This window comes from Elaeis guineensis, chromosome 3, assembly GCF_000442705.2.
Source record: "Elaeis guineensis isolate ETL-2024a chromosome 3, EG11, whole genome shotgun sequence".
NCBI classification, from domain to species: Eukaryota; Viridiplantae; Streptophyta; class Magnoliopsida; order Arecales; family Arecaceae; genus Elaeis; species Elaeis guineensis.
Genome location: NC_025995.2, coordinates 77,708,171 through 77,728,585, shown reverse-complemented (window position 1 = coordinate 77,728,585; position 20,415 = coordinate 77,708,171). Strand labels below are relative to the sequence as shown.

The window sequence follows — 20,415 nt, the reverse complement described above, 5'->3', positions numbered from 1 at the left end:
AAAGTGGTATATTCCAGACCTTGGAAAAGATTTTGAAGTGTGTATTAGAGCCAGAAATAATGCTTGGATGATTGCCAAGGTTACAAGAGGAAGGGACACTTCTTTATGCATCCATGCTGTTGAGGAGTTCAGCAACAGGTAAATGCTCTGCAGATTCTTTTCATTCCTTTTCTTGTGATCAGTAAATAGTAGATCACAAGTAGGTTTGCGTAGATTAAATATCATTCTTCTGCTCATTGCTTCGACTGTTCCAAAGCTATATCTGAAACTTATAACACTTGATTGAAATTGTTCTTCAAATGTCACCACACATCTCGGATGTGGTCTATAGTAAAGGCAGGCATGTACCTGCAGCCTCCAAACCATTGCATCATCATTTGTGTCCCAGTTTTTTCGGTGTGAATCTTGAGACTGTCTGAAATTTGATAAATGAGGTTCTACCACCACGAGATTAGGTGTTAGCTATCAGCCTCTCCTGCTTGTTTGGATTGCTAGATAAAAATATCCAATATTTTAGCAACAATACAGCAAAATAATAGCAAGTTTCATCCTCGTGCAATAGAAGATACAGTCCCTCCAATATATTTCTTAATTACGCTTTGTCCCAAGCCAAGGAAAATTTTGAGGCGCATTCTTAGTGCTGGATAGCAACTTATATACTTTCCAGAGGCTGCGGTGAGTTCATTCCATTCCAGTTCATCGTTTCATCTTGTTCATTATTTGTATATTACTAACTTTTTGCTTTGATTCCTGAAGGTATAATGAAGCAGCGCTTTCTTTGGACTAGACCAAGTTCAAGGCTTCAAAGACACTAAAGATTCAAAGAAGACTCCTTCAAAGACCAATTTATAGAACTACATCAACATGACTGTCTCCTGACCTACAACCACTTGCCTTGACAGGCCGCAGTTTTGATTACAATTTACAGAGGCCTCCTAGTATTGTGGGAATGTATCGGATGTCGAACACTTTGGTTATATGTCCTCACTATGTCAAGTCTACTATTGTCATGCAACATTTAAAAGAAGGGGGAAAGATGCGAACAAATGGTAACTACTAGTTACAAAATAATGTGTTTACATGCAGTTCAAGTATGCTGGTTATTATGTGCAGTTGTTTCTTGATCTGCAACTAGATATAATTTCTGGCCATCAGATATCATATCTACATCAAGAATCCTGCCCCCATCTTCTGATAGTATGCATGAACCTGAAGACTTTAGCTGCTCTCTAGAGGATCTAATGAGCTCCTCTATGGTGCATGGGATCCATAGCACGACTCCCTCTCTTCTTGCTTCTTTCGGATCCCACGGGTGAAAAGGAAACACTGTGCACCTCCTTGGATGCATTTTATCTGCATTGCATCAAGTCACCAGTAGATATTTTAAAAAAAAAAAAAGGATAAATCAAAGTATATAAGGAATCAAAAAGTAAAGATTCATGGATTATATTATTGATATTTTGTAAATGAAGGATCATTTTATTTATCTTCAGGATGCTGCTTACAATATTCTACACCAAAACGGAATCCTAATACTGAAGTAATATGTGTAAGAGTACTTTAAGAAGGTTCAGGACTATAGGTGATCTGAATGTTGCTATGGAGTACCAAAGGTCATGAGTAAAAAGTTTTTTGCATTAATTTGTTGTCTTTGACAGGAAGGGAAAGATCCTTACCAGATTTTACAAAGTGAACTTGGTGGATTTTGTTGAAAGAAAGCCTGAGTTAAACAAGTGTATCAATGAGCAATTGCAAGAGATATTTTCTTATGTTGATGTGAGACATGCAGCTTTTTGCACCAAAGTAAAGCTCATTTTCTGGCTTGAGATGGTCATATTTTCTTTTTTTTCAAATTAAGAAGGCATGTGTTTTGTGGTCATATCAACTCTTCAAATATATGGTCCATGGAGTATTTTGAAAACCAATCTTTTTTGGTCCGAGCTTTCTTTCTTAGAGCCCTACTTTCATAAAGACTTATAAGTCATATGGCAGGACATTCATTCACTTGACTAAGAGTAAAGCAGAATCAACAATTCTATGATGAAACTAAATCTTTCAATGCCAATAGCACTGTAATTATAATAACAGAAAAATGAAGCTACCTTGAACTTCCCGAGCATGTTCAGGAAACTTGGACAGCTCGTCAGACTTTGCACCTTCTAACAGCAGCATCAAGGATTGGTTTCCACTCTTTCGTCCTTCATCCAATGGTGTAGCTCCCCATCTGCAGTATTAGCAGCTCATTTGATAGGACAGTTTTATGTACAAGGTCGATTGTGCCAGAAAAAATTGAATGAATTGTTTTGTGTGAAAGGGAATCTCCCTAATTAATGCTCAAATCTGTACTAAGAGCCAGAACCATTGGCATATCTCAATTAATGGCCAGCTTTTAACTTGGCATTTATTGTGACCAGATCAGAGGTCACAAATTTTTCTATAAACATGATTACACACAAGAGTTCAAAGAGTTGCACACAGTCTGGTGTCCTTTTTTCCTCCTCTGAAAAGAGAACCTTCACAAAGGGTGGGATGTTTTATTATATCACAAAGAACAAAATACACGGGGGATGAAACAAGCTGTATCCCTCAACAACCTAATAATTATGCAAACTAAATGGAATGCTTTACACCAAGAAAATATAAAATGAATGCAGTAACTCATTTATAAAATGAAAAGCTCCAATTTATCCAAAAGAGCTAAACCCTTGATTTTGTGAGGGAAACTCTTTTCTATTTTTTTTGAAATTTTAACTGTAAATGAATCAACAGTACCAACTCCATTAATTGGGTTAATTACAGTATAGGGAGTTGCCTTGCCTGATTTATAATATGAGCTTGTCTACTAATAATATTGAATCCACATGATTATGTTTCAATCCTTGAAATGATCTTATATCAGTTCATTTAATTATCCATGAATTTTATACAAGGACTATATTATATCATTTAAAAAATATTTTTGATCAAATGATTCTCAAGTTAACTCAAATGAATGGGTCATTATCCCATTGGATTATGAATTTACAAAATATTTTCGGTGTTATTGATACTAATTAATTATTTTGATATGCATCTCAGTTTATCAATATCATTTTAATGAACATATGCAGCAAAATGATCATTTTCTGCTGGATCTTGTAAACTTATTTATCTAAGTTCTAATGAAAGGTTTTTAAAAAATGAAAATTTTAGCACATACAGACTAATGTTAAAACTGGGAAATCTATAGTTGGTGAAAGTGGCTAATATAATATAATTTATCATTCACTACTAATTTTTTTGGTGCAATTAGAAATTGAGTCCGGATCCTTTCCAGCTTAAGCATGAAGTAGAGAAGTCTCCATGGATCCAACAAACTGCTGCAAATGGGTCACATTGGCCCATTATCCAACCCAACCCTACATTTAGAACACGACCCAACCTGTTCTTGAAGATCTGTGGGGCTAGGTCAGGTTCAAATATTAAATCGGTTCAATATTTTAGGTTGGGTTTGGATCTACATGGTGATAAACAACCATACAAGAGGCTCAATGCTATATCAAAAAGAGGAAAGTAGTGCCATTAATAACATTGAACAGTTTGCCACTTGGCTAATGTGACAATAGTTCAATATCCTACTTGTTGGTAACCAGTCAAAATACTGTCTTTAGATATAATCAATAAGTATACATGATGAAGACTTGAGGTTGCTACAGCAAAGGAGAAAGTTGTAGTTTTGGAATGAATATAAATAACTAAAAGATGACGATGACTCGAAATAAAGAATGGAGTAAAAAATAATATTATATAAAAGAAAAGCAAATAATATCACCATTTCAGAGCAATTTATCCATATCTCACATGCATAGAATGCTTTTAAACCTATCTAAAGCAAAACAAGCACATTTCCTAAAGTTGCAGTAATTCAACAATGTATATCAAAATTCAAGATGATGTTTCCGATGCTATACATAAATATATAGGGTAGAATTAGATAAAAATAATAGGAACATGTAGAATGAAGGGTGAAAAAACATTATTTCTTGCAAATCCTAGTTTTAGCAATAAAAGCCATTAGAGAGGATTAAGTGGTAACGCCAGTAGAGGACAAAGTGAAGGAGAACCTCACTAGATGTTTTTGTCATCAGGAATACAGGCCTTAGAGCCCAGTTCTAAGGTGTTATTGGATTTAGATAGTATGGTCACAAACAAAGAGAAAGGTATAAGGATGTCAAAACTGAAATCAGCACAAAGGATTCAAAGAAAACTCACTCTCGAGAGATTCTGAAAGGAACCAAAAATGAAATAGGATCCCTAAAGACGCTGAAATAGATGAGCTAATCTTGTTACATATGCTTCTTGTCATTTTAGTTCCATGTATCATGTGAAAGATGAATTGCTAAAACAGACATATTGCAACACAAGAATCTATTAACTTTAAAAGTCTTCCTACATTGATATCTAGAGTTTACCATATGAGGGTCAATGTTTTAGTTCTAGGAACCAGCCACCCAGTGGGACCATACCAACATGGGTTAGTATGGTACAGAACACCCCCTAACTAATGCATAATATACTATTTGAGTCAACATAGCACTCGTACAATGTGTGCCCCATACCAGCAATATGTTTATGTACTTAAAAACCTTGGTCATTCGAATAACTCTCTTTATCATTCCTTTGCTGTTACTAACTTCAGAGTACATAATCCATTTTCTATTATGTTGACTACGTGTAGACTCAGATATTTGTACTTCATATAATTATCAATCAGCTGTACTCCATGTGGCTTCATGGGAACTTATAAGAGAAACCATATCATAGACAATTTTGGTAAATCATGTCAATTTTAAGATTTTAGAGCAGCTAGTACAATAGCCGCATGTTCATGCAAGAATTAGCATGTCGTGTGGCCACAACTGTAGTGTTAAAGTGCAATATTCTATCAAACAAAATTGATTTTAGATCCATCAATTTAGAACAATTTCAGAGCACTAATATGGTATACTACTGCAAGTGTTGATTATAAGAGAAAAGATATATCTTTTTTAGAAAAATGCAGAAATATATGACATCCTGATTCCAAGAATCTTAATTCCTAGTTAAATAGACAATAGACTAGTTCAAACAATGATGGTAAAAAAAATTAAAGGCATAGAAATCAAATATTCAAATCATACCTGTCCATAGCAAAAACACTTGCCCCAGCCTCTAAAAGTAACTTTGCTATAAAATATAATCCCTCAGAAGCAGCTATATGCAGCGCTGTGCGGTGATCATAGTCCTTTGAGTTTGGATCAACACCGTAAGATAAAGCTCTTCTAATAAAATCTGAATCCCCCTTTGCAGCAGCTGTACAAAGGTGGCTACCAGCATCTTTAAGATTTAATTGTGCACCTCTACTAAAGAGTAAAGAAGCCACTCGATCATGTCCAACCTTGACTGCCTCAAACAAGGGTGTATTTCCAAAGTTGTCTGATGGACATGGATTTGAATGAGGTGTATAAATTAACAGAGGACATTGTGATGTCTTAAAAATCCACTCAAAATGAAATAAAAAGGGTCCAACAAGGGTACCAGAAAGGTTAATGTTCACGCCTTCTTGAATGAGAAATAGAGTGATATCTTCATGCCCTTTTGCTGCTGCGAGATGCTGATAAGAACAATCAATTAGGCTGACAGGCTTCATAAAGGTATGAGTTCAACATAACGTGCTTCCAGATTCATAACATCAAAAGGATTATTTTTGTTAAGACAAATCAATGAAGTAATTCTAGCAAAAACAACCATATACAGGGTATTGCACAAGACATTCAATCAATGACTACAGAGATGTCTACCTGTAATGCTTGCATAACATATAACGAAGGACTTGAGTGCCACGGCATGGAGCATGCGAGACAGCACCCACCACAGCATCCCATTGACTGAAATGCTTAACCAGTGGGGTCGATACACAGGGTACAACAAGAGACATGCGTGCCCCATGCCAGCACCAGCACGGCTGCTGCATGGACCAGCACTGCAGCCTTGTACATAACATCTATAGAAAGAGGAAATCTAGATAGATATGCACATGAAATTGCAGGTGCTTTAAGTACACAGATCATATTAATCTGCACAGGCTTACCAGACATTTAACAATGGCCTACATATAAGAAGTGGGGTATGTGATGCACATATCATGCAGATGCTTGTCACCTATATAAATTTCATCTCTGGTAATAGGTCTTTATATCATGTTATAAGAAATATATGTTAAGTTAACCAGGACAAAGACATGGTCATTAGGTCTAATATATATATATATAATTACCATTTTGCACACATACAGCCTAATCAGATTCAAATGTGCTTTTACTGCTGACTCCAAACCAAACTTAAGATACAGAAATTTGTTTCAATAGGTCCATACCAAAGGTGAGCGTCCATCATAATCAGTCTTATTAGGATCTGCTCCTGCTTGGATCAAACCTTTAAGGTAATGGAGATCTCCATAGAAAGCAGCATTGTTTACTCTTAAAGCAAGCTCGGCTTCTTGCTTACCGATATGGAATGTAATATCACCTTCTAGTTGCTTAATTCGAATGGAATCATTACCCTGAAATTTTGAGGAAAAGATGTGGGTTAATTAGAATTTCACAAAACAGTGAACATTTAAAATCTTATAGAAGCAGATATTTCTGCAGTTATGAGGATTGAAATCAACGTCTCTAACAATTGGCTAAAGGTTACCAGTATTAGTGAAGGATATTAGAAGCTATGCAGGTAAGACTCAGCATTTTACAAAAGTTCCAAAAATGAAATTACCTCTAGAAGGTTGCTCAAAATTTTCCGACCATCAACAAAGTAAATTTGTAGAATATTTGTGAAGATTTGTTTATCAATTCGCAAAAGTCTACACAATTCACAAACACGAACAGTGTAAGGCTGAGGAATGTTGCACAGAATCGCAATTTCTCCAAAGGAACTGTTGGGCTCCAGTTCCAAAGGTCCATCTTCACCAATTCCTACTCCTTCCTGCACAAAGAAACTGTTATGACTGTTCTGACCTGAAGTAATAGATGCATTGCTTGTGTATTATGTCTAATTGCTTACAGATGAACTTAGATATCCTAGTGTAATTGTATAATTGCTTGATATTATGTATAATTTATGGAAACATAATTAACCTGAAAGTGAAATACAAGTTCTCACCAAGAAAGCTACAATATTCTCTAATTGTGTATAGACTCACGCAAGATTTGGGGGGGGGGGGTGCCACTTTTGGAAAGAGACATGAAAACTATAAACAGATAAACTAAAAAAGCTCATTGATTTATTGTTGACCTGAATGCAGCTGCTGGAAATAATGCGCGTGTACAGGAATCTACATGGTATAACTGACAAATCATACAAATTTTTATTAACACTGAGAAAACAATATTAAAGAATCGAAATTTGTAGTTTGTCATGGACTCAGCCCAAAAGCTTAAGCTGTTAGGAAGACCAGGTCAGGCAAATAAGCCCATGTGGGACCCTCTTTATTGGTCAATATGGGACTATGACAATCTCCCCCACCCAAGATTGTGACACTCATCATGGTTGGCTCCTAATCAAGAGTCCTACTTGACCCTAGAATCCCTTAGTGAGCGGCCCACATGACTAATAAAGATTGTAATGCACAGTAGATCTGACTCTGATACCACTTGTCATGGATTCACAACCCAAAAGCTTTGCTAATAACCATGAGATGGACCTAGAGATAATCAAATAAAACAAAATTGTAAGAAAAATAATATCAGTGCCAACAAGAACTAATTTATTGCCATTTAATAATGCAAGAATGTCTTATCCATCTTTTTCCTGAGACAGGATATACTATGATATGGAAGTTAATTTCTTCCTTCATTGTGCCAACCAGACTTCAACAGGTGGTTGGCACCCATATCCTTAGCAGTAGCTCTCGGAAGAGGTTATGGTTTTGAACCAACATGACAGTGCTCCCACCATTATTCACAGGAAAAGGGAAAAAAAAACTGTTTCATATTGAAAATTGGAGACAAAAGACATGATGATTGGATATTAGCTTACCAGCTTACCATGGCAGACAAAATATAGCTGATCTACTGCATTTCCCTGTTCCAATATCACCTCCCCTGGAAGGAAAAACTCTTCCTGCAGCTTGATAATCTGCCAAGTCATAACCATGTTGTTTTAGTTATTGGCCCAAAGAAAATGAAGGAAAAATATCAAAACCAGTGTTTTGGAAAAGGTACCACTAGTTTCTATATCATGAGACAAAAAATCACGGCACACCAATCAATCATAAGATCATAGGAAACAGGAAATCAGCATCTTAGCCCCTCAAAAATAAAATTTTCCTGGCATATCGAGAAACATTACTTATTTAAACAGGACAAAGCATGGGTAATATTAAATTAACTACACATACACAATGCATATAGTAGGGCAATGTATTGGATATTTCCAAATGCACAATGCAATCCAATCAGGGCCCAATGTTCAACTTTTCTCCCAACAAAATTTGATGCAATCCTAAACAGCATTTTCGGGTTCATGACAAATTAGCATGATTTTAATAACATTGCTCATATAAATAAAAACAGATGAAATAAGCAGATTGGCCATGGATAATTGCTGTGATCAGCCCTCATGTAAGTTCAAGTTGGAAAAAGAATGCTTTCTTTGTCCACATTTCTTACAGGAAATAGGAAAGTCCTGCTTGACAAGGATGTTACAGATATACGTGGAAACACACAAATATAAAGAACATTCCAGGAAATTGTTAGGTTATAATTTCTGTAGAAAGAAAAAAAAGATCTTTTAGAGATACTTCAGTATAGGTAACATATTAGCCATAATGCCATATTGTAGTATTGCATTTCCATTTATTTTATTCACACAAAACATGGGGTTTTGGCATTTTTTTTTTTATTTTATATATTGCTGTTTTGGACTGTAATATTGGATTGTTGCACTCATAAATGAAAACAAAGAACCATGTTCCAAAGTTTTACATAAAAATATTATAAGTCCATAGATGAAAATTGATCAAGCATCAATAATGTCCACTACTGCTAATTTTCACCATCAGAACCATCTATTCAACAGAGAGATCATGGCCAACAGTATCCACTACACTATTGCTGAAATGTCACTTGCTGGTTGCTGGAAAAGTTTTTGAGTTCTGGTAAGACTATGGGGTTTTTGGCTGGTTCTTTCCTTTCATTTTTTATATATGGTCTTGTTGACTGGTTATGGGGCCTTCACTAGCTTTTGCCATGGAGTGACCAACAAGATGGCCATGTATATGCCATATTCATAACATTAAATTGTCTAATGAAGATTTATACGCATCAATAATTACGGCAAAGGATGAAACCAGATTGCTTTGCTTCAGGAAAATGTCACATGGATGGAAAGTATTTATGTTACATATTTTCTGAACAAACATCATGCGTAATAATGCAATCTTATCAAAGTGTGAAGAATACCTGAGGCAAATTCATTGGTTATGTCCCCTAATTTTTCTTTTAAGAATTGCAATTTAACCTGATATTAACTGTTTTCATTTTTATTTAGGGCTATATCCATTTTGATATCAACAATGTTAGATGAAAATTTGAGAAAATTGCACAAGAGAGAGGAATACCAGAGATTAGAGAGACAAATCAAAATTAATAAAACAAAAATAATATAATTATAGAGAAATTTATGAAATTAAGGAAAGAAGAAAGATAAGTGGTGAATTTCATTGACCAAAGAATCTAATAGAAGATAATGAAATTACAATCTTAAAGCATGTCATTCAGTTTTGGATTAAATACAGAGAAATTTGGGCAACATAGGAAGGGAAATGGCACTGCTACCAGGTGATCTATTGATTAAAGAGAGAAATACATATGAGTTTCAGTTAACCGATTTATTTTGTAAGATCTTAGTCTGAAGAACACTATTAGAGAAACATTGCATGAACCCTTTTCCATCTTCTAGATAGCACACTGAGGAATCTAATTTACATTGACTTTTTGAGTGGGGTCTATCATTTAAATGGGCAAGGAGTCTTCAGATTCATCCCTATGAGGGATAGAAAATCCTCTTTAAGAGATCAAATTCAGTATCATGAATTTCAGTGGATCTCCAGCCTCTTGACTTCTCTTTCTTAAGTTACCAGCAAAAGTATGGTTGGAATTAGTCAGCATAACATGTAATCCTCATATAACCTATGTAGCAGTAACCATGATGGAACCGCACATATTAGCCAAACTAGGAGGTTATGGGAATAAGTGGGAGTGTGTGAGAAGAAATTTATTTTAAGAAAATGAAAACAATCTAGAAGAACTAATTTAGCTTGATGCTAGAAAGGGAAACATCAAGTCATCAAGAATAAACGAATGTTAATAAATTAAAGTTAATTTAGCTGACAGATAAATGTACATTGAAGTAAGATATTACAACAAATGACATTAAAGATTAGTACTTGCAACTTGGAAAGGCCTAAAAGGTACTTTAGACAACAAAAATGGCTATCCCTAGATCCATTTGGCTACATGTGACTGTGGGAAGAGATGCATTTGAGTTTCTCAACTTTGAGTACTTGTGCTGGCTATTTTGTTTGACAGAACTGAGTTTGTAAAAATGATAAAACTAACATCCTCAACTATAGCCTACCATAGCTAGATATGATCAAACTTTCTTTTAAATCAAAGGATGAGAAATCCTATTGTATTCATGTCAAAAATTGTTAATCAAATAATGTTACCATTATCCTGGCCAACTAAGTCAAGACTAGTTGTAAAGTTTGCGTAGGCACTTCCAAGTTGCCCATAGTGAGTATTAATTTTTCAGCTAAAATCACTTCTTAAAAGTGGGTGATAATGTTGAATTACATAAGTTACTTGACTTGCTTATGTGCATAAACCTGGACTTCAATCACTTACATGATTATGTAACTTCCATCTCTATTTTCATGCAACCGAAGTGACATTAGCTCCTTACAATTGCCAAAATTGATTTAATTGTGAATATTGATGTGGAAGTGTAATAATGTATATTGCATATAACAGTGCAAATAGGTGAAACATCAAAATGATTTTATGATAAATTTGAATAATAGAATGTAATTTATTGGGATCTAATTTGATAATGAGGTCATGTTTAGCATCGATAGCTAGGAGAACACAGCATGGCATAATATTTTGACAATGAAAAATTTTGAGAGAGCTATAGTCATATATAATCAAACTGGAACTAATGAAGTTATGCTATTAGTGTGTCCTATGGTTACAGCAAGCAAAATGACCTGAAGAAACTATTATTGAGATAGTAGTATGTTCAAATGTTATATAGATCAAAATGTTTGGAAATCAAGAGCTTCTCTATGAAAAAATGAATGCCAATAGATGATAATCCTAAAATGGACTTCCTTAGGACTAGGAAATAGTAGAACAGGAATTAGTACAGACCAGAAAAGTAGGACTGGTATCTAGTGATTGTGGAACCATCCCAAACCACATGATTCAGGGCATACCGAACCGTATCGATAAACTAGAATAGTTCCAGCAAACGAGACAACAATGAGGGGGGAGGGAGAAGGAAAGAGAGAAAAAAAGAGAGTAGGGAGGGAAGGAGAGGGAAAGGGGAAGAGACTCCAAAGGCCTTCAAAGCCCTGCTGAGACCGTCGGAGGGCCGCTGCCCCCTGCTGGAGGGCCAAAGGAGAGCCGACAAGGAGGGGAAGCATAAGGAAAGAAAGAAAAGGTGAAAGAGAAAAGGGGGAGGGATTAAGTGAAGTCGGCAACTGTTGCCGACTTCACATGATATTCCAGAAAGAAAAACAAAATAGGGGCTTTCGCCCCTATTTCGATCGAGCCTACTTTAGCCCTCCAATGGGCGAACAGCCCTTCAGTAGCCTCGGCAGACCTTCGGAGCCTCTCTCTTCCTCTCCTTCCTCCTATACTCTCCCTCTCTCTTTTCCTTTCTTTCCTTCCCCCTCCCCCTCCTCGTCGGCCCTCCAGCAGGTGCAACAACCATGTGGCGGCCTCCAGAGGCTCTCTTTCTCTCTCCCTCTACTTTTGTCCCCCATACTCTCTCTTTTCCTTTCTCCCATTCTCACTCTACCCTATTGTGTCAGTTCGAGACTGGTATGGGAATGTACATGAGCGTACCGAATCATACTGCTAGCCGACCAATTCAAGCTCCAAGACTAGCATAGCGAACCTTGATGGTACCAATTAGATGATGCAAAAATAACTAAGAAGGTGCTGAACAACTAAGGTACCATAGCATGCAGAGTCAGCCTAAGCTTGTATTCAAGCATCAGGAAAGAAGAATGAAAAGCCTAAACTAGCTTAGAAGAAATCTTGAGAAAGGATCTAAAAATATTGTATCAGCTAGGAGACAAAGAAACTAGGGCCTAATCTACCTGAATAAACCTAATAGAAAACCATCAAAATGATTTTTGTTACCATGAGGACATAGATATTTGTAAGAATAAATAGTAAAGGGGATTACAATTTGAAAACAAATGCCACCAGCGACCAATTCAAGCTCCGAGACTAGCATAGCGATCCTTGATGGTACCAATTAGATGATGCAAAATAACTGAGAAGGTGCTGAACAACTAAGGTACTATAGCATGCAGAGCTAGCCTAAGCTTGTATTCAAGCATCAAGAAAGAAGAATGAAAAGCCTAAACTAGCTTAGAAGAAATCTTGAGAAAGGACCTAAAAATATTGCATCAGCTAGGAGACAAAGAAACTAGGGCCTAATCTACCTGAATAAACCTAATAGAAAACCATAAAAATGATTTTTGTTACCATGAGGACATAGATCTTTGTAAGAATAAATAGTAAAGGGGGATTACAATTTGAAAACAAATGGTTGGGCAAAGGATTTTTCATTATGGTTAGGATCATTAAAAACCACAAATAAAATGTTTATAAATGAGATTGAAAATGTACACAACATTTTACTATCAAGCATTCATGCATGAAGTGCTAAAAGGAGCTAGCTTGGTCACTATCAATGATGTAGATATCTGACAAAATACACAAATTCTAATCAAGTGCAGTATGAAAAATATTGTGAAGATTATAGTAGATAATAGTTATAAAGGACTAACAACATCAATTGCCCTAATTCTTACACCCAAATTAAAAATGACATGACCATTTATGTTAAGCATGAGAGTCATCATGCAAGCTAATGTCCAAGATTTATTGTTCACTAACAAAACTAGAACATGCTGAATACAAAGATGAAAGGACTGCTTAGTTAGTGGTGCGTGAATTTAGGTGGAAGGGGCAAAATAGCACCAAAATCAACAGAACTTGGATGAACATCATAACAAACTATTTGACAAAGGTTGCCCTGACATAGGACAACTCTTTAACGAATACATAAACAAGGATAGATGCTGCCAATCTCAGATAAATGTATAGGTTTTTTTTTTTTGCTTATTATTGGTAATGGTGAAAAAATATCTGATGAATTGATGTGCAAACGCAGTATTTAAAGCTGACTACTTTTGTATTGGTTCAATTACATCAAAGTACAAGAAAATAGGCAAAGCAGTCCTACAAAATTAGCACATGTAGGATAAACTATAAATTTACTTATAAGTTGCATTTGGTTCTTGGATAAAACCTAGTCAAGGCCCTAGTTATCCACTTAATCATCCAAATAGCCTCATTTTTTGCATAGTTAAGTTTAGCCAATCAAAGCACTTTAAACAATTAACCATGGTTAAAGTTATTTCAAGAGGGCAGCAGTAATTGTAATCCCTGCCCAACCCTCCCATTTCATTCCCAAACTACCCCTCGGGTGGTTAAGAAACTTTCCTTGATTTTTTTTTACCTTGGCTAGGATAGGCACACAACCCCTTTTCACCGTGGCCCTCTTCTATCTCTTCCCCACCTTCTATATGGGCAGTGTTGTATAGTCTCTACAGTCCTAACTAGCTGCTCCTAGCAATTAGCATAGTACCACCGACCAACGTTATCTGAACCATCCCAAACTAGATGGTTCAGGCCGTGCCAAATTGTCTCGAAAGGAGGGAGAAGAAAAAGAAGAGGAAGAGAGATAATGGAGGGGAGAGAGAAGAAGAGAGAGAGGAGGAGAGGGCCTCTAGCGATGAAACCCCAAAAAAAAAAGCCGAAATAGGGGCAAACCCCTGTTTCACATAACATGAGGGTGGAGCCCACCTCCGGCCCCTCGGCATGGTCTCGACGGCCTTTGGCAACCTCTCCTTCTCTCCCTTCCTCTCTTTCTTCTCCATATGATATAATGGTTGGTAGAGATCCATGTTTGGAATTCCCTACATTCTTGTGTCAAGAAACCATGTCTATATGGATCCCGATGATGACCTTCATGACTGAGTTGCAAATGAATTTAATATTTCCATGTTCTGTTCTCCATATGCTATGTATTATATGCTACATGTATTATCTCTTTGAAGAAAAAGGAAGGCCAATCAACAAATGCTGCCTATTATTCTCATTTTTACAATCATGTGCAATTGAAATTACTTTTAAAATTTTCATCAGATAAGATAATATGGAAAGCAGGATCCATTGGACGTCAGTGCATGGTTTATATGATGAGTGGAGTCCTTAGCTATTTTCATAAAAATGTAGACAATGCATAATGTCATTCTTGTCCATATAGAAAAAATAGGCCTTGAGTATGCTTTTTGCAACCAAACACCATCTCTACCATCTCAGCAAAAAGGTGTGGTTAACTGAGGAGCAGCCAAACAAATTTAACAAACCATGTTGTTAACGAATCAAGTGGTGACCACTGACTCTTAACTTGAGCCACCTTGGTTAACTATCCAAGAACCAAATGCTGCCTTAGAGTGATTATTATGATTTAGTATAATTCTAATCCAAGGTCTAAACATTATTATAGGAGTTACATGTCAACTTTCATCATAATTTTTATTAAAATTGCCTTATCATTTAATCATCATTAGAATATAATGATCCTCCTCCATCACTTTTTCTCTATCCATCTCTTGCCCCACTTATCTCTAATTTGGCCTTGTCCCTCATTGTACATAACTAAATCATCTCTCGGTTGTCTACCATGCAGTCCTTCGAGGTCAGTTAATATAATAATAAATAAGACACAAGCAAGCTAAGATTGTAAAATATTTCAAGTTTCATAATTTCAGAAGTGCAGATTTTTGTTTTTGTAAGCTGTAAACAAACAAGAAAGTCAGGGTATACGAACACCAATTCTTTAAGAAATACAAATAGGAGTATTGCAGGACCAAGACAAGATTATATACAAGCAAGCATCATAGAAAATGAAATGAGAAAATCTTGAAGATATGGAATAAGATATTTTAAGTAAACAATTTCCATGTCTTCAAAACCTTATAGAACAAAAAGTCCATATACTTGGCAAACTTAGTATTATCTGTACCTGTCACTTATTTGAAAACAAATCAGATGAGGCACTTACAATCTGGTGAATGAATTCGGCTGAGCATCCCTTAAACAGGGGAACATTTTCGATATATGGTTTGTATAGTGTCTGTGATATCTGCAGAAGAAACTCATCACATGAATCAAAATATTTCACATTAAAATAGTAGAACGTTAGCATATTTGAGAGTACTTGAAGCAAGTTTGGCTAAGCCGGAGACTGGAACTTATGCTACAACTTTAAATACTTAGAAGGTTCTTAACATTCTTTGCTGATGGAATATTCAACAGTAAACATGTATATTAAAAAGGAGTGCATGTTTTTGTTTAGTGTCTGGTAATGAATCAGTATGCAGGACAGCTTTCCAGAACCTAGCACTATTGGCTTTCTGTTAGCCACCAAAACAAGAGTTATGCTATAGGTACCAAGGGAGAAGCAGGAAACACTTCATATGATAATTTTGTGAATGACATTTTATAAGTTAAGTGGAAACAAGTCAGATAAGAAACTGAGGTAGCGGAAGAATTCCCACATAAGTGGACTATGCTTATGTACGCTATGAAGCATGCATTCTTCATACATCATATTCACAAACCTTAGCACGAATTGAAACTGGGATATCCTGAAGAACTGAAGCCTCTGTGTAGCTGCTTTCATATTGTAAGCGTACATGTCCTTTGATCTGGTCACGAATATCCTTTCCAAGTTTGTTTCTGTTCATGTATTTAATTAATTCTTTCATTCTGTCCCTAAACCTTTCTGTCTTTGATCCTTTCACAATCAATGCAGTCATGTTGCCAATAAGGTAAGCTCCCAGAATCATATCAAAAGAAACATAAATCATGATGAATACCATCTCCCTGGGATTAACTGCATGTATGTCTCCATAACCTGCACCCATGGAATAATCACTGAGCATCTTATAAGGATTCAATGATATGAAACATATTACAAAGAGACCTATCAGGAAGCCCGTTGAATGTTTTTTGAACAGCCCTTTTAGAATATCCATAATTACTGGGAGAATATTTACTGATGAAATGTTTGATTAAAAAAATTCTTTATTGTTCTTAACCTTTCCATAAGCCATACAACTAGAATGCAAGAAACACTATCATATTCTCTTTCAGCACACAGTTTTACAGAGTCACAATAGTTGATGCTTGGAATTCTATACAGAGAATGGTCGGAATAATGATGTTATGGCATATTTTCTTACCAACAGTTGCCATTGTGACAATGGCAAAATATAACGATGTTATGTAACGCTTTGCGATATCCATATCCCTGAAGTGCGAATAGCTATAATCACCCAACTTTAAGCTCCCTATCCATGTATAGCCTTCCATGGATGCTGGCAAAGTTGTTGCAAGATAGTAAAATATACAGGCAGCTGTATGCGTGCAGTAGAGCTCCACAACTATGAGTTTAACAATTCTTGTAAACAAGTAGTTGATGCGGATATCTTTCTCCATCTTCTGAAAAAAATCTGTGACTTTGCGCACCCGAGTTAATCGAATCCATAAAAGGTACCTCACTTCCTCTTTACGTCCGCATGCCTGGTTGAGCATATTAGGAAGAAGAACATAATGAGAGTGATGTTTAAAACATGTATAAAAGCAAACAAAAAACAAACTACTTCAAGAAGCGTGAGAGAGGACAAGTTTAAAAAACTGGAAATTAATATTCTAGATACCTCTATTGTTTTGATATATACCAAAACCACCCACATTATACTATATGTAAGAAAAGGGCAGACAGACAGAGAGCATACCCTATAGATAGCATCCCAAGGAAAGCAGCCAAGTAAGTCGAAGACGAAGCTCGACTTCGCGTACCGGACAGCAATGGAGGTGGGCTCGTAGATCATGCGGTAGGTGTGAGAGTCACGGTAGGCGACGAGGAACTGGACGAAGATGTCGACGAGGAAGGCCACCTGGCCGGCGAAATCGAGCCAGAAGAGGTTGTTCGGGAGCCCCCTGAAGAAGCCGAACTCTATCGGCGTGAAGAAGGACGAGTACAATGCCCATACCAGTATAAACCTCGTCCACAGCTGGTACCACCTGCACCACCATTCCCGTCAACTTTAAACTCACCGCGAATAAACCAACCCTGATTGTCCGCATAAAACTTTTATGCGGTCATCCGCATATGAGAAAACATATCAGATGTGCATTGTTGCTGCTGATGATATTGCTTATAATGGTCTCCAGCCTACCTTCCATTATCTGGACAAATAATTAAAATAATAATATAACGAAATATTAAATGGGAGCTGGCAAGCGGCGGTAATAGGTCATCCAATACGTGGCGACGGGCAGTTTTCCGTACACGTGGCAACGTTTGAATAGTATTATTATTTAATGGCCTAGAATCGCGGGGACGAGAGACTGGTCCAGAATGCAGAGGCACACCTCCTCATCAGGAAAAGGAGCAGTTGAGCATCCAATGCGACATTGAGACGCAGGTGGGCTTATCAGCGGTCGAGCATTGGCTCGGCAGCTCGGCTGGGGTCAGTTGATTCCACTTAGCAAAGCCCATGCAAGGTAGCCCGGCCGTTCCGGTCCCATGCAATGTTGACCGTCCACCGAAGTGGATCTTTATGGTGCATCTTTTGCACCATAAATGATGCATCACACCCTTTCCATCCAGAAACAAACAACTCTATTTCAAGAATGAATGAGATGCATCCACTCCAAGATGAATGATATGGGCATCTTTTGCGCCATAAGATGATGTATCATCACATCACATCTTTTTAAGAAACATACAATCTATTTAAGAGTGAACGAGGTTCCTCCATCTCCGAAATGAATGATATGATAATTATTTATATTATTACATCACACTCAACGTTACAAAAACTGCACACGAGTGGACTCCTTGCAACTCAAATGTGCTCGTGGGCTGGCTTCTCAGCCTTAGAAGCTGAGTAGCTCATATGCGAATCTCTCTGTTGTTCCTTAAGTCAGGGATTTATTAATTGTTAGCGGGAAAGGAAGAAAAGAAAAGTTATACATTTGCTGTACAATTTTGTATGTGAGATTTTTTGTCAACACAGGAGTTGCAGAAAGTTGACAGACAAGTCACATGACTGATGCATAACTTTTTGGTTGCCGTGTTCCTTTAAAGATTTTTATACAATTATCAACATGTCTCAGTTCATAACTTGAAAATATGCTCTTTTTTGAAAATAATTCTAAGCAACGAATTTTTTTTTGAAAAAACAAAAGCCCATTGGAATAGAATTGTCATAGCGATGCCGTTTTATATATCTTGTAAAAGAGCTAATCAATCGGATGGTAATTGGTAGGTATGAGAAATATAGGACCAGTCCATTTAATTTTTCACAGTCTACCTTGCCTGGAAAACAAGTCCAAAATACTTGAAACCAAGCCATATCGCTGGATATGACTTAAATAACCAGCTTCCACCTCTTAAGTATAATCATATAAAATCAAACCTCACTAATTTCTTTTTCGTCCACCGACCTGGAAATCTTCCGTGTTTAACTTCGATTTCATCATCTATGCTTCCCGTTTCACTCATCCAACATCACGTTGATACAAAACATCAAATCCACCGAAAATAGAGACCTTAATTCGCCTCATAACCGTCCGATCTAAACGTAACACCATTCTTGGAAATCAGACGGACAGGATCGATCACTTCGAGCGCCACGCCGGATTGCCGTGCACGAGACTCGCGCACCGAAACGATTCTGTTTCTTCCTTTTTCTTGGATTGTAGAGAACTCAAAAAAAGGAAAGGGGATTGAGAAAGGAGTGGCGCAGCGTAACGGATTATTTAATGGTAAGTTGAAGGAAAGGAAAAAAGAGGGAAAAAATGGAAAGGGAAGAGAGAGAGGAGGGAGAGAGAGGAAGAGGAAAAGGAGATCTCAAAACGTACCGGTTATCGGGTTCGATGACGAAGCGCTCGAGAAGCTTCTCCTGGCTGGTCGCCCGGCGGCGGCGGAGGGGGCCGAGGGCGAATTCGGAGGTGAGCAGGAAAAGGCGGATCCCCCGCGACGACGCAATCGGCTCCTCCAACTCGTACTCGATCTCCGGGGACCCATTCTTCGCCCGTGGCGACATCGCCGCCGCTCTCCGGCGCCCAACGCCACCCACGATATCTAGGATCTATAGAATGCCGCCACTGCAGCCGCTGCCGGCGTCCGATCGGATCCGGCGATTCGAAATGGATGGCTGGAGTCGGCGGATCACGGGTGGGGGGAGGTGAGAAGATTCACGTGAAGAGGCTTCCAAGGTGATGATTATCGAAGGGAAGAGAAGGACAGCCTTATCTAAGAGGAGTTCGAAGGGTGGAAGGCAATTTATAGGCGGGAGCGGGTGGGATGGGAGAGGAAGAGGGAGAGAAATAGATAACTGTTTAAGCTTAGGGGCCTTTTGGGCCGAACGCACAAAACTTACCCTTTTTTTTTTTCCTAATTTTAAAGTTTTCAATTTTTTTTAAATTTTAGTGGAACTACGTACAGGATAGGAAATTAAGCATGATATGTATAGCTAGAGTTTCCAGAATGTCCCGTATCTTTTTGGATGGGGACCGGTAGCGCTTGGTTACCCGAATAGAATTACCATGATCATAGATCTAATGATCTAAATATTCATAAATAATTAAAATTTTTTAAATATTCATAAGTAATTTGTTCAATGATCCGTGAGACTATGTGATTATAGATCATATAATATCAAAATTATTTATTATATATTTTATAAAAATATATTTATTAATTATATAAATATATTATAAATAAAATATTAATTTTATATTTATTAATAGATAAATAATTAATATATTTTATAAAATAAATTTATTAATTATATAAATTATTAATTTTATAAAATATATTAATTAAGATAATATACTAAATATTTTTATTATATAAATATAAAAAATAATAAAATATTTTATTCTAATTTAAACTTATCATCAAATCATAACATGACAATAATATGACTAATATTATAGTATAATATAATATATA

At 36.7% G+C, this 20,415-nt stretch overlaps 1 protein-coding gene across 2 annotated transcripts; it reads right to left on the bottom strand.

The window, feature by feature from the left end:
* Positions 1-818: 818 nt before the first annotated feature.
* Positions 819-19,769, bottom strand: LOC105032653 (potassium channel KOR1). Of its 2 annotated transcripts, none has more exons than XM_073253835.1 (12): positions 19,320-19,769; positions 17,186-17,474; positions 16,631-16,970; positions 16,007-16,302; positions 15,448-15,528; positions 8,053-8,151; positions 6,790-6,999; positions 6,395-6,580; positions 5,557-5,632; positions 5,160-5,454; positions 2,103-2,224; positions 819-1,353 (listed from the first exon to the last, which is right to left on the bottom strand). In XM_073253835.1, exons 1-12 carry the CDS (start codon positions 19,502-19,504, stop codon positions 1,088-1,090), a joined length of 2,445 nt encoding a protein of 814 aa, XP_073109936.1. In that variant the 5' UTR covers positions 19,505-19,769; the 3' UTR covers positions 819-1,087. The 2 variants fall into 2 exon arrangements, with proteins under 2 accessions (XP_073109936.1, XP_073109937.1); XM_073253836.1 differs by lacking the exon at positions 19,320-19,769 and adding an exon at positions 18,903-19,297.
* Between the last annotated feature and the right edge of the window lie 646 nt (positions 19,770-20,415).

Bases quoted from the DNA above. Each gene is read 5' to 3' on its own strand.
- LOC105032653 (XM_073253835.1), bottom strand. From the start codon at position 19,504: ATGTCGCCACGGGCGAAGAATGGGTCCCCGGAGATCGAGTACGAGTTG. The intron at 6,581-6,789 runs GTAATTTCATTT...TCAAAATTTCAG, and splicing joins TTTTGAGCAACCTTCTAGAG to GGTAATGATTCCATTCGAAT. The intron at 5,455-5,556 runs GTACCCTTGTTG...CATGTCCATCAG, and splicing joins CGTGAACATTAACCTTTCTG to ACAACTTTGGAAATACACCC.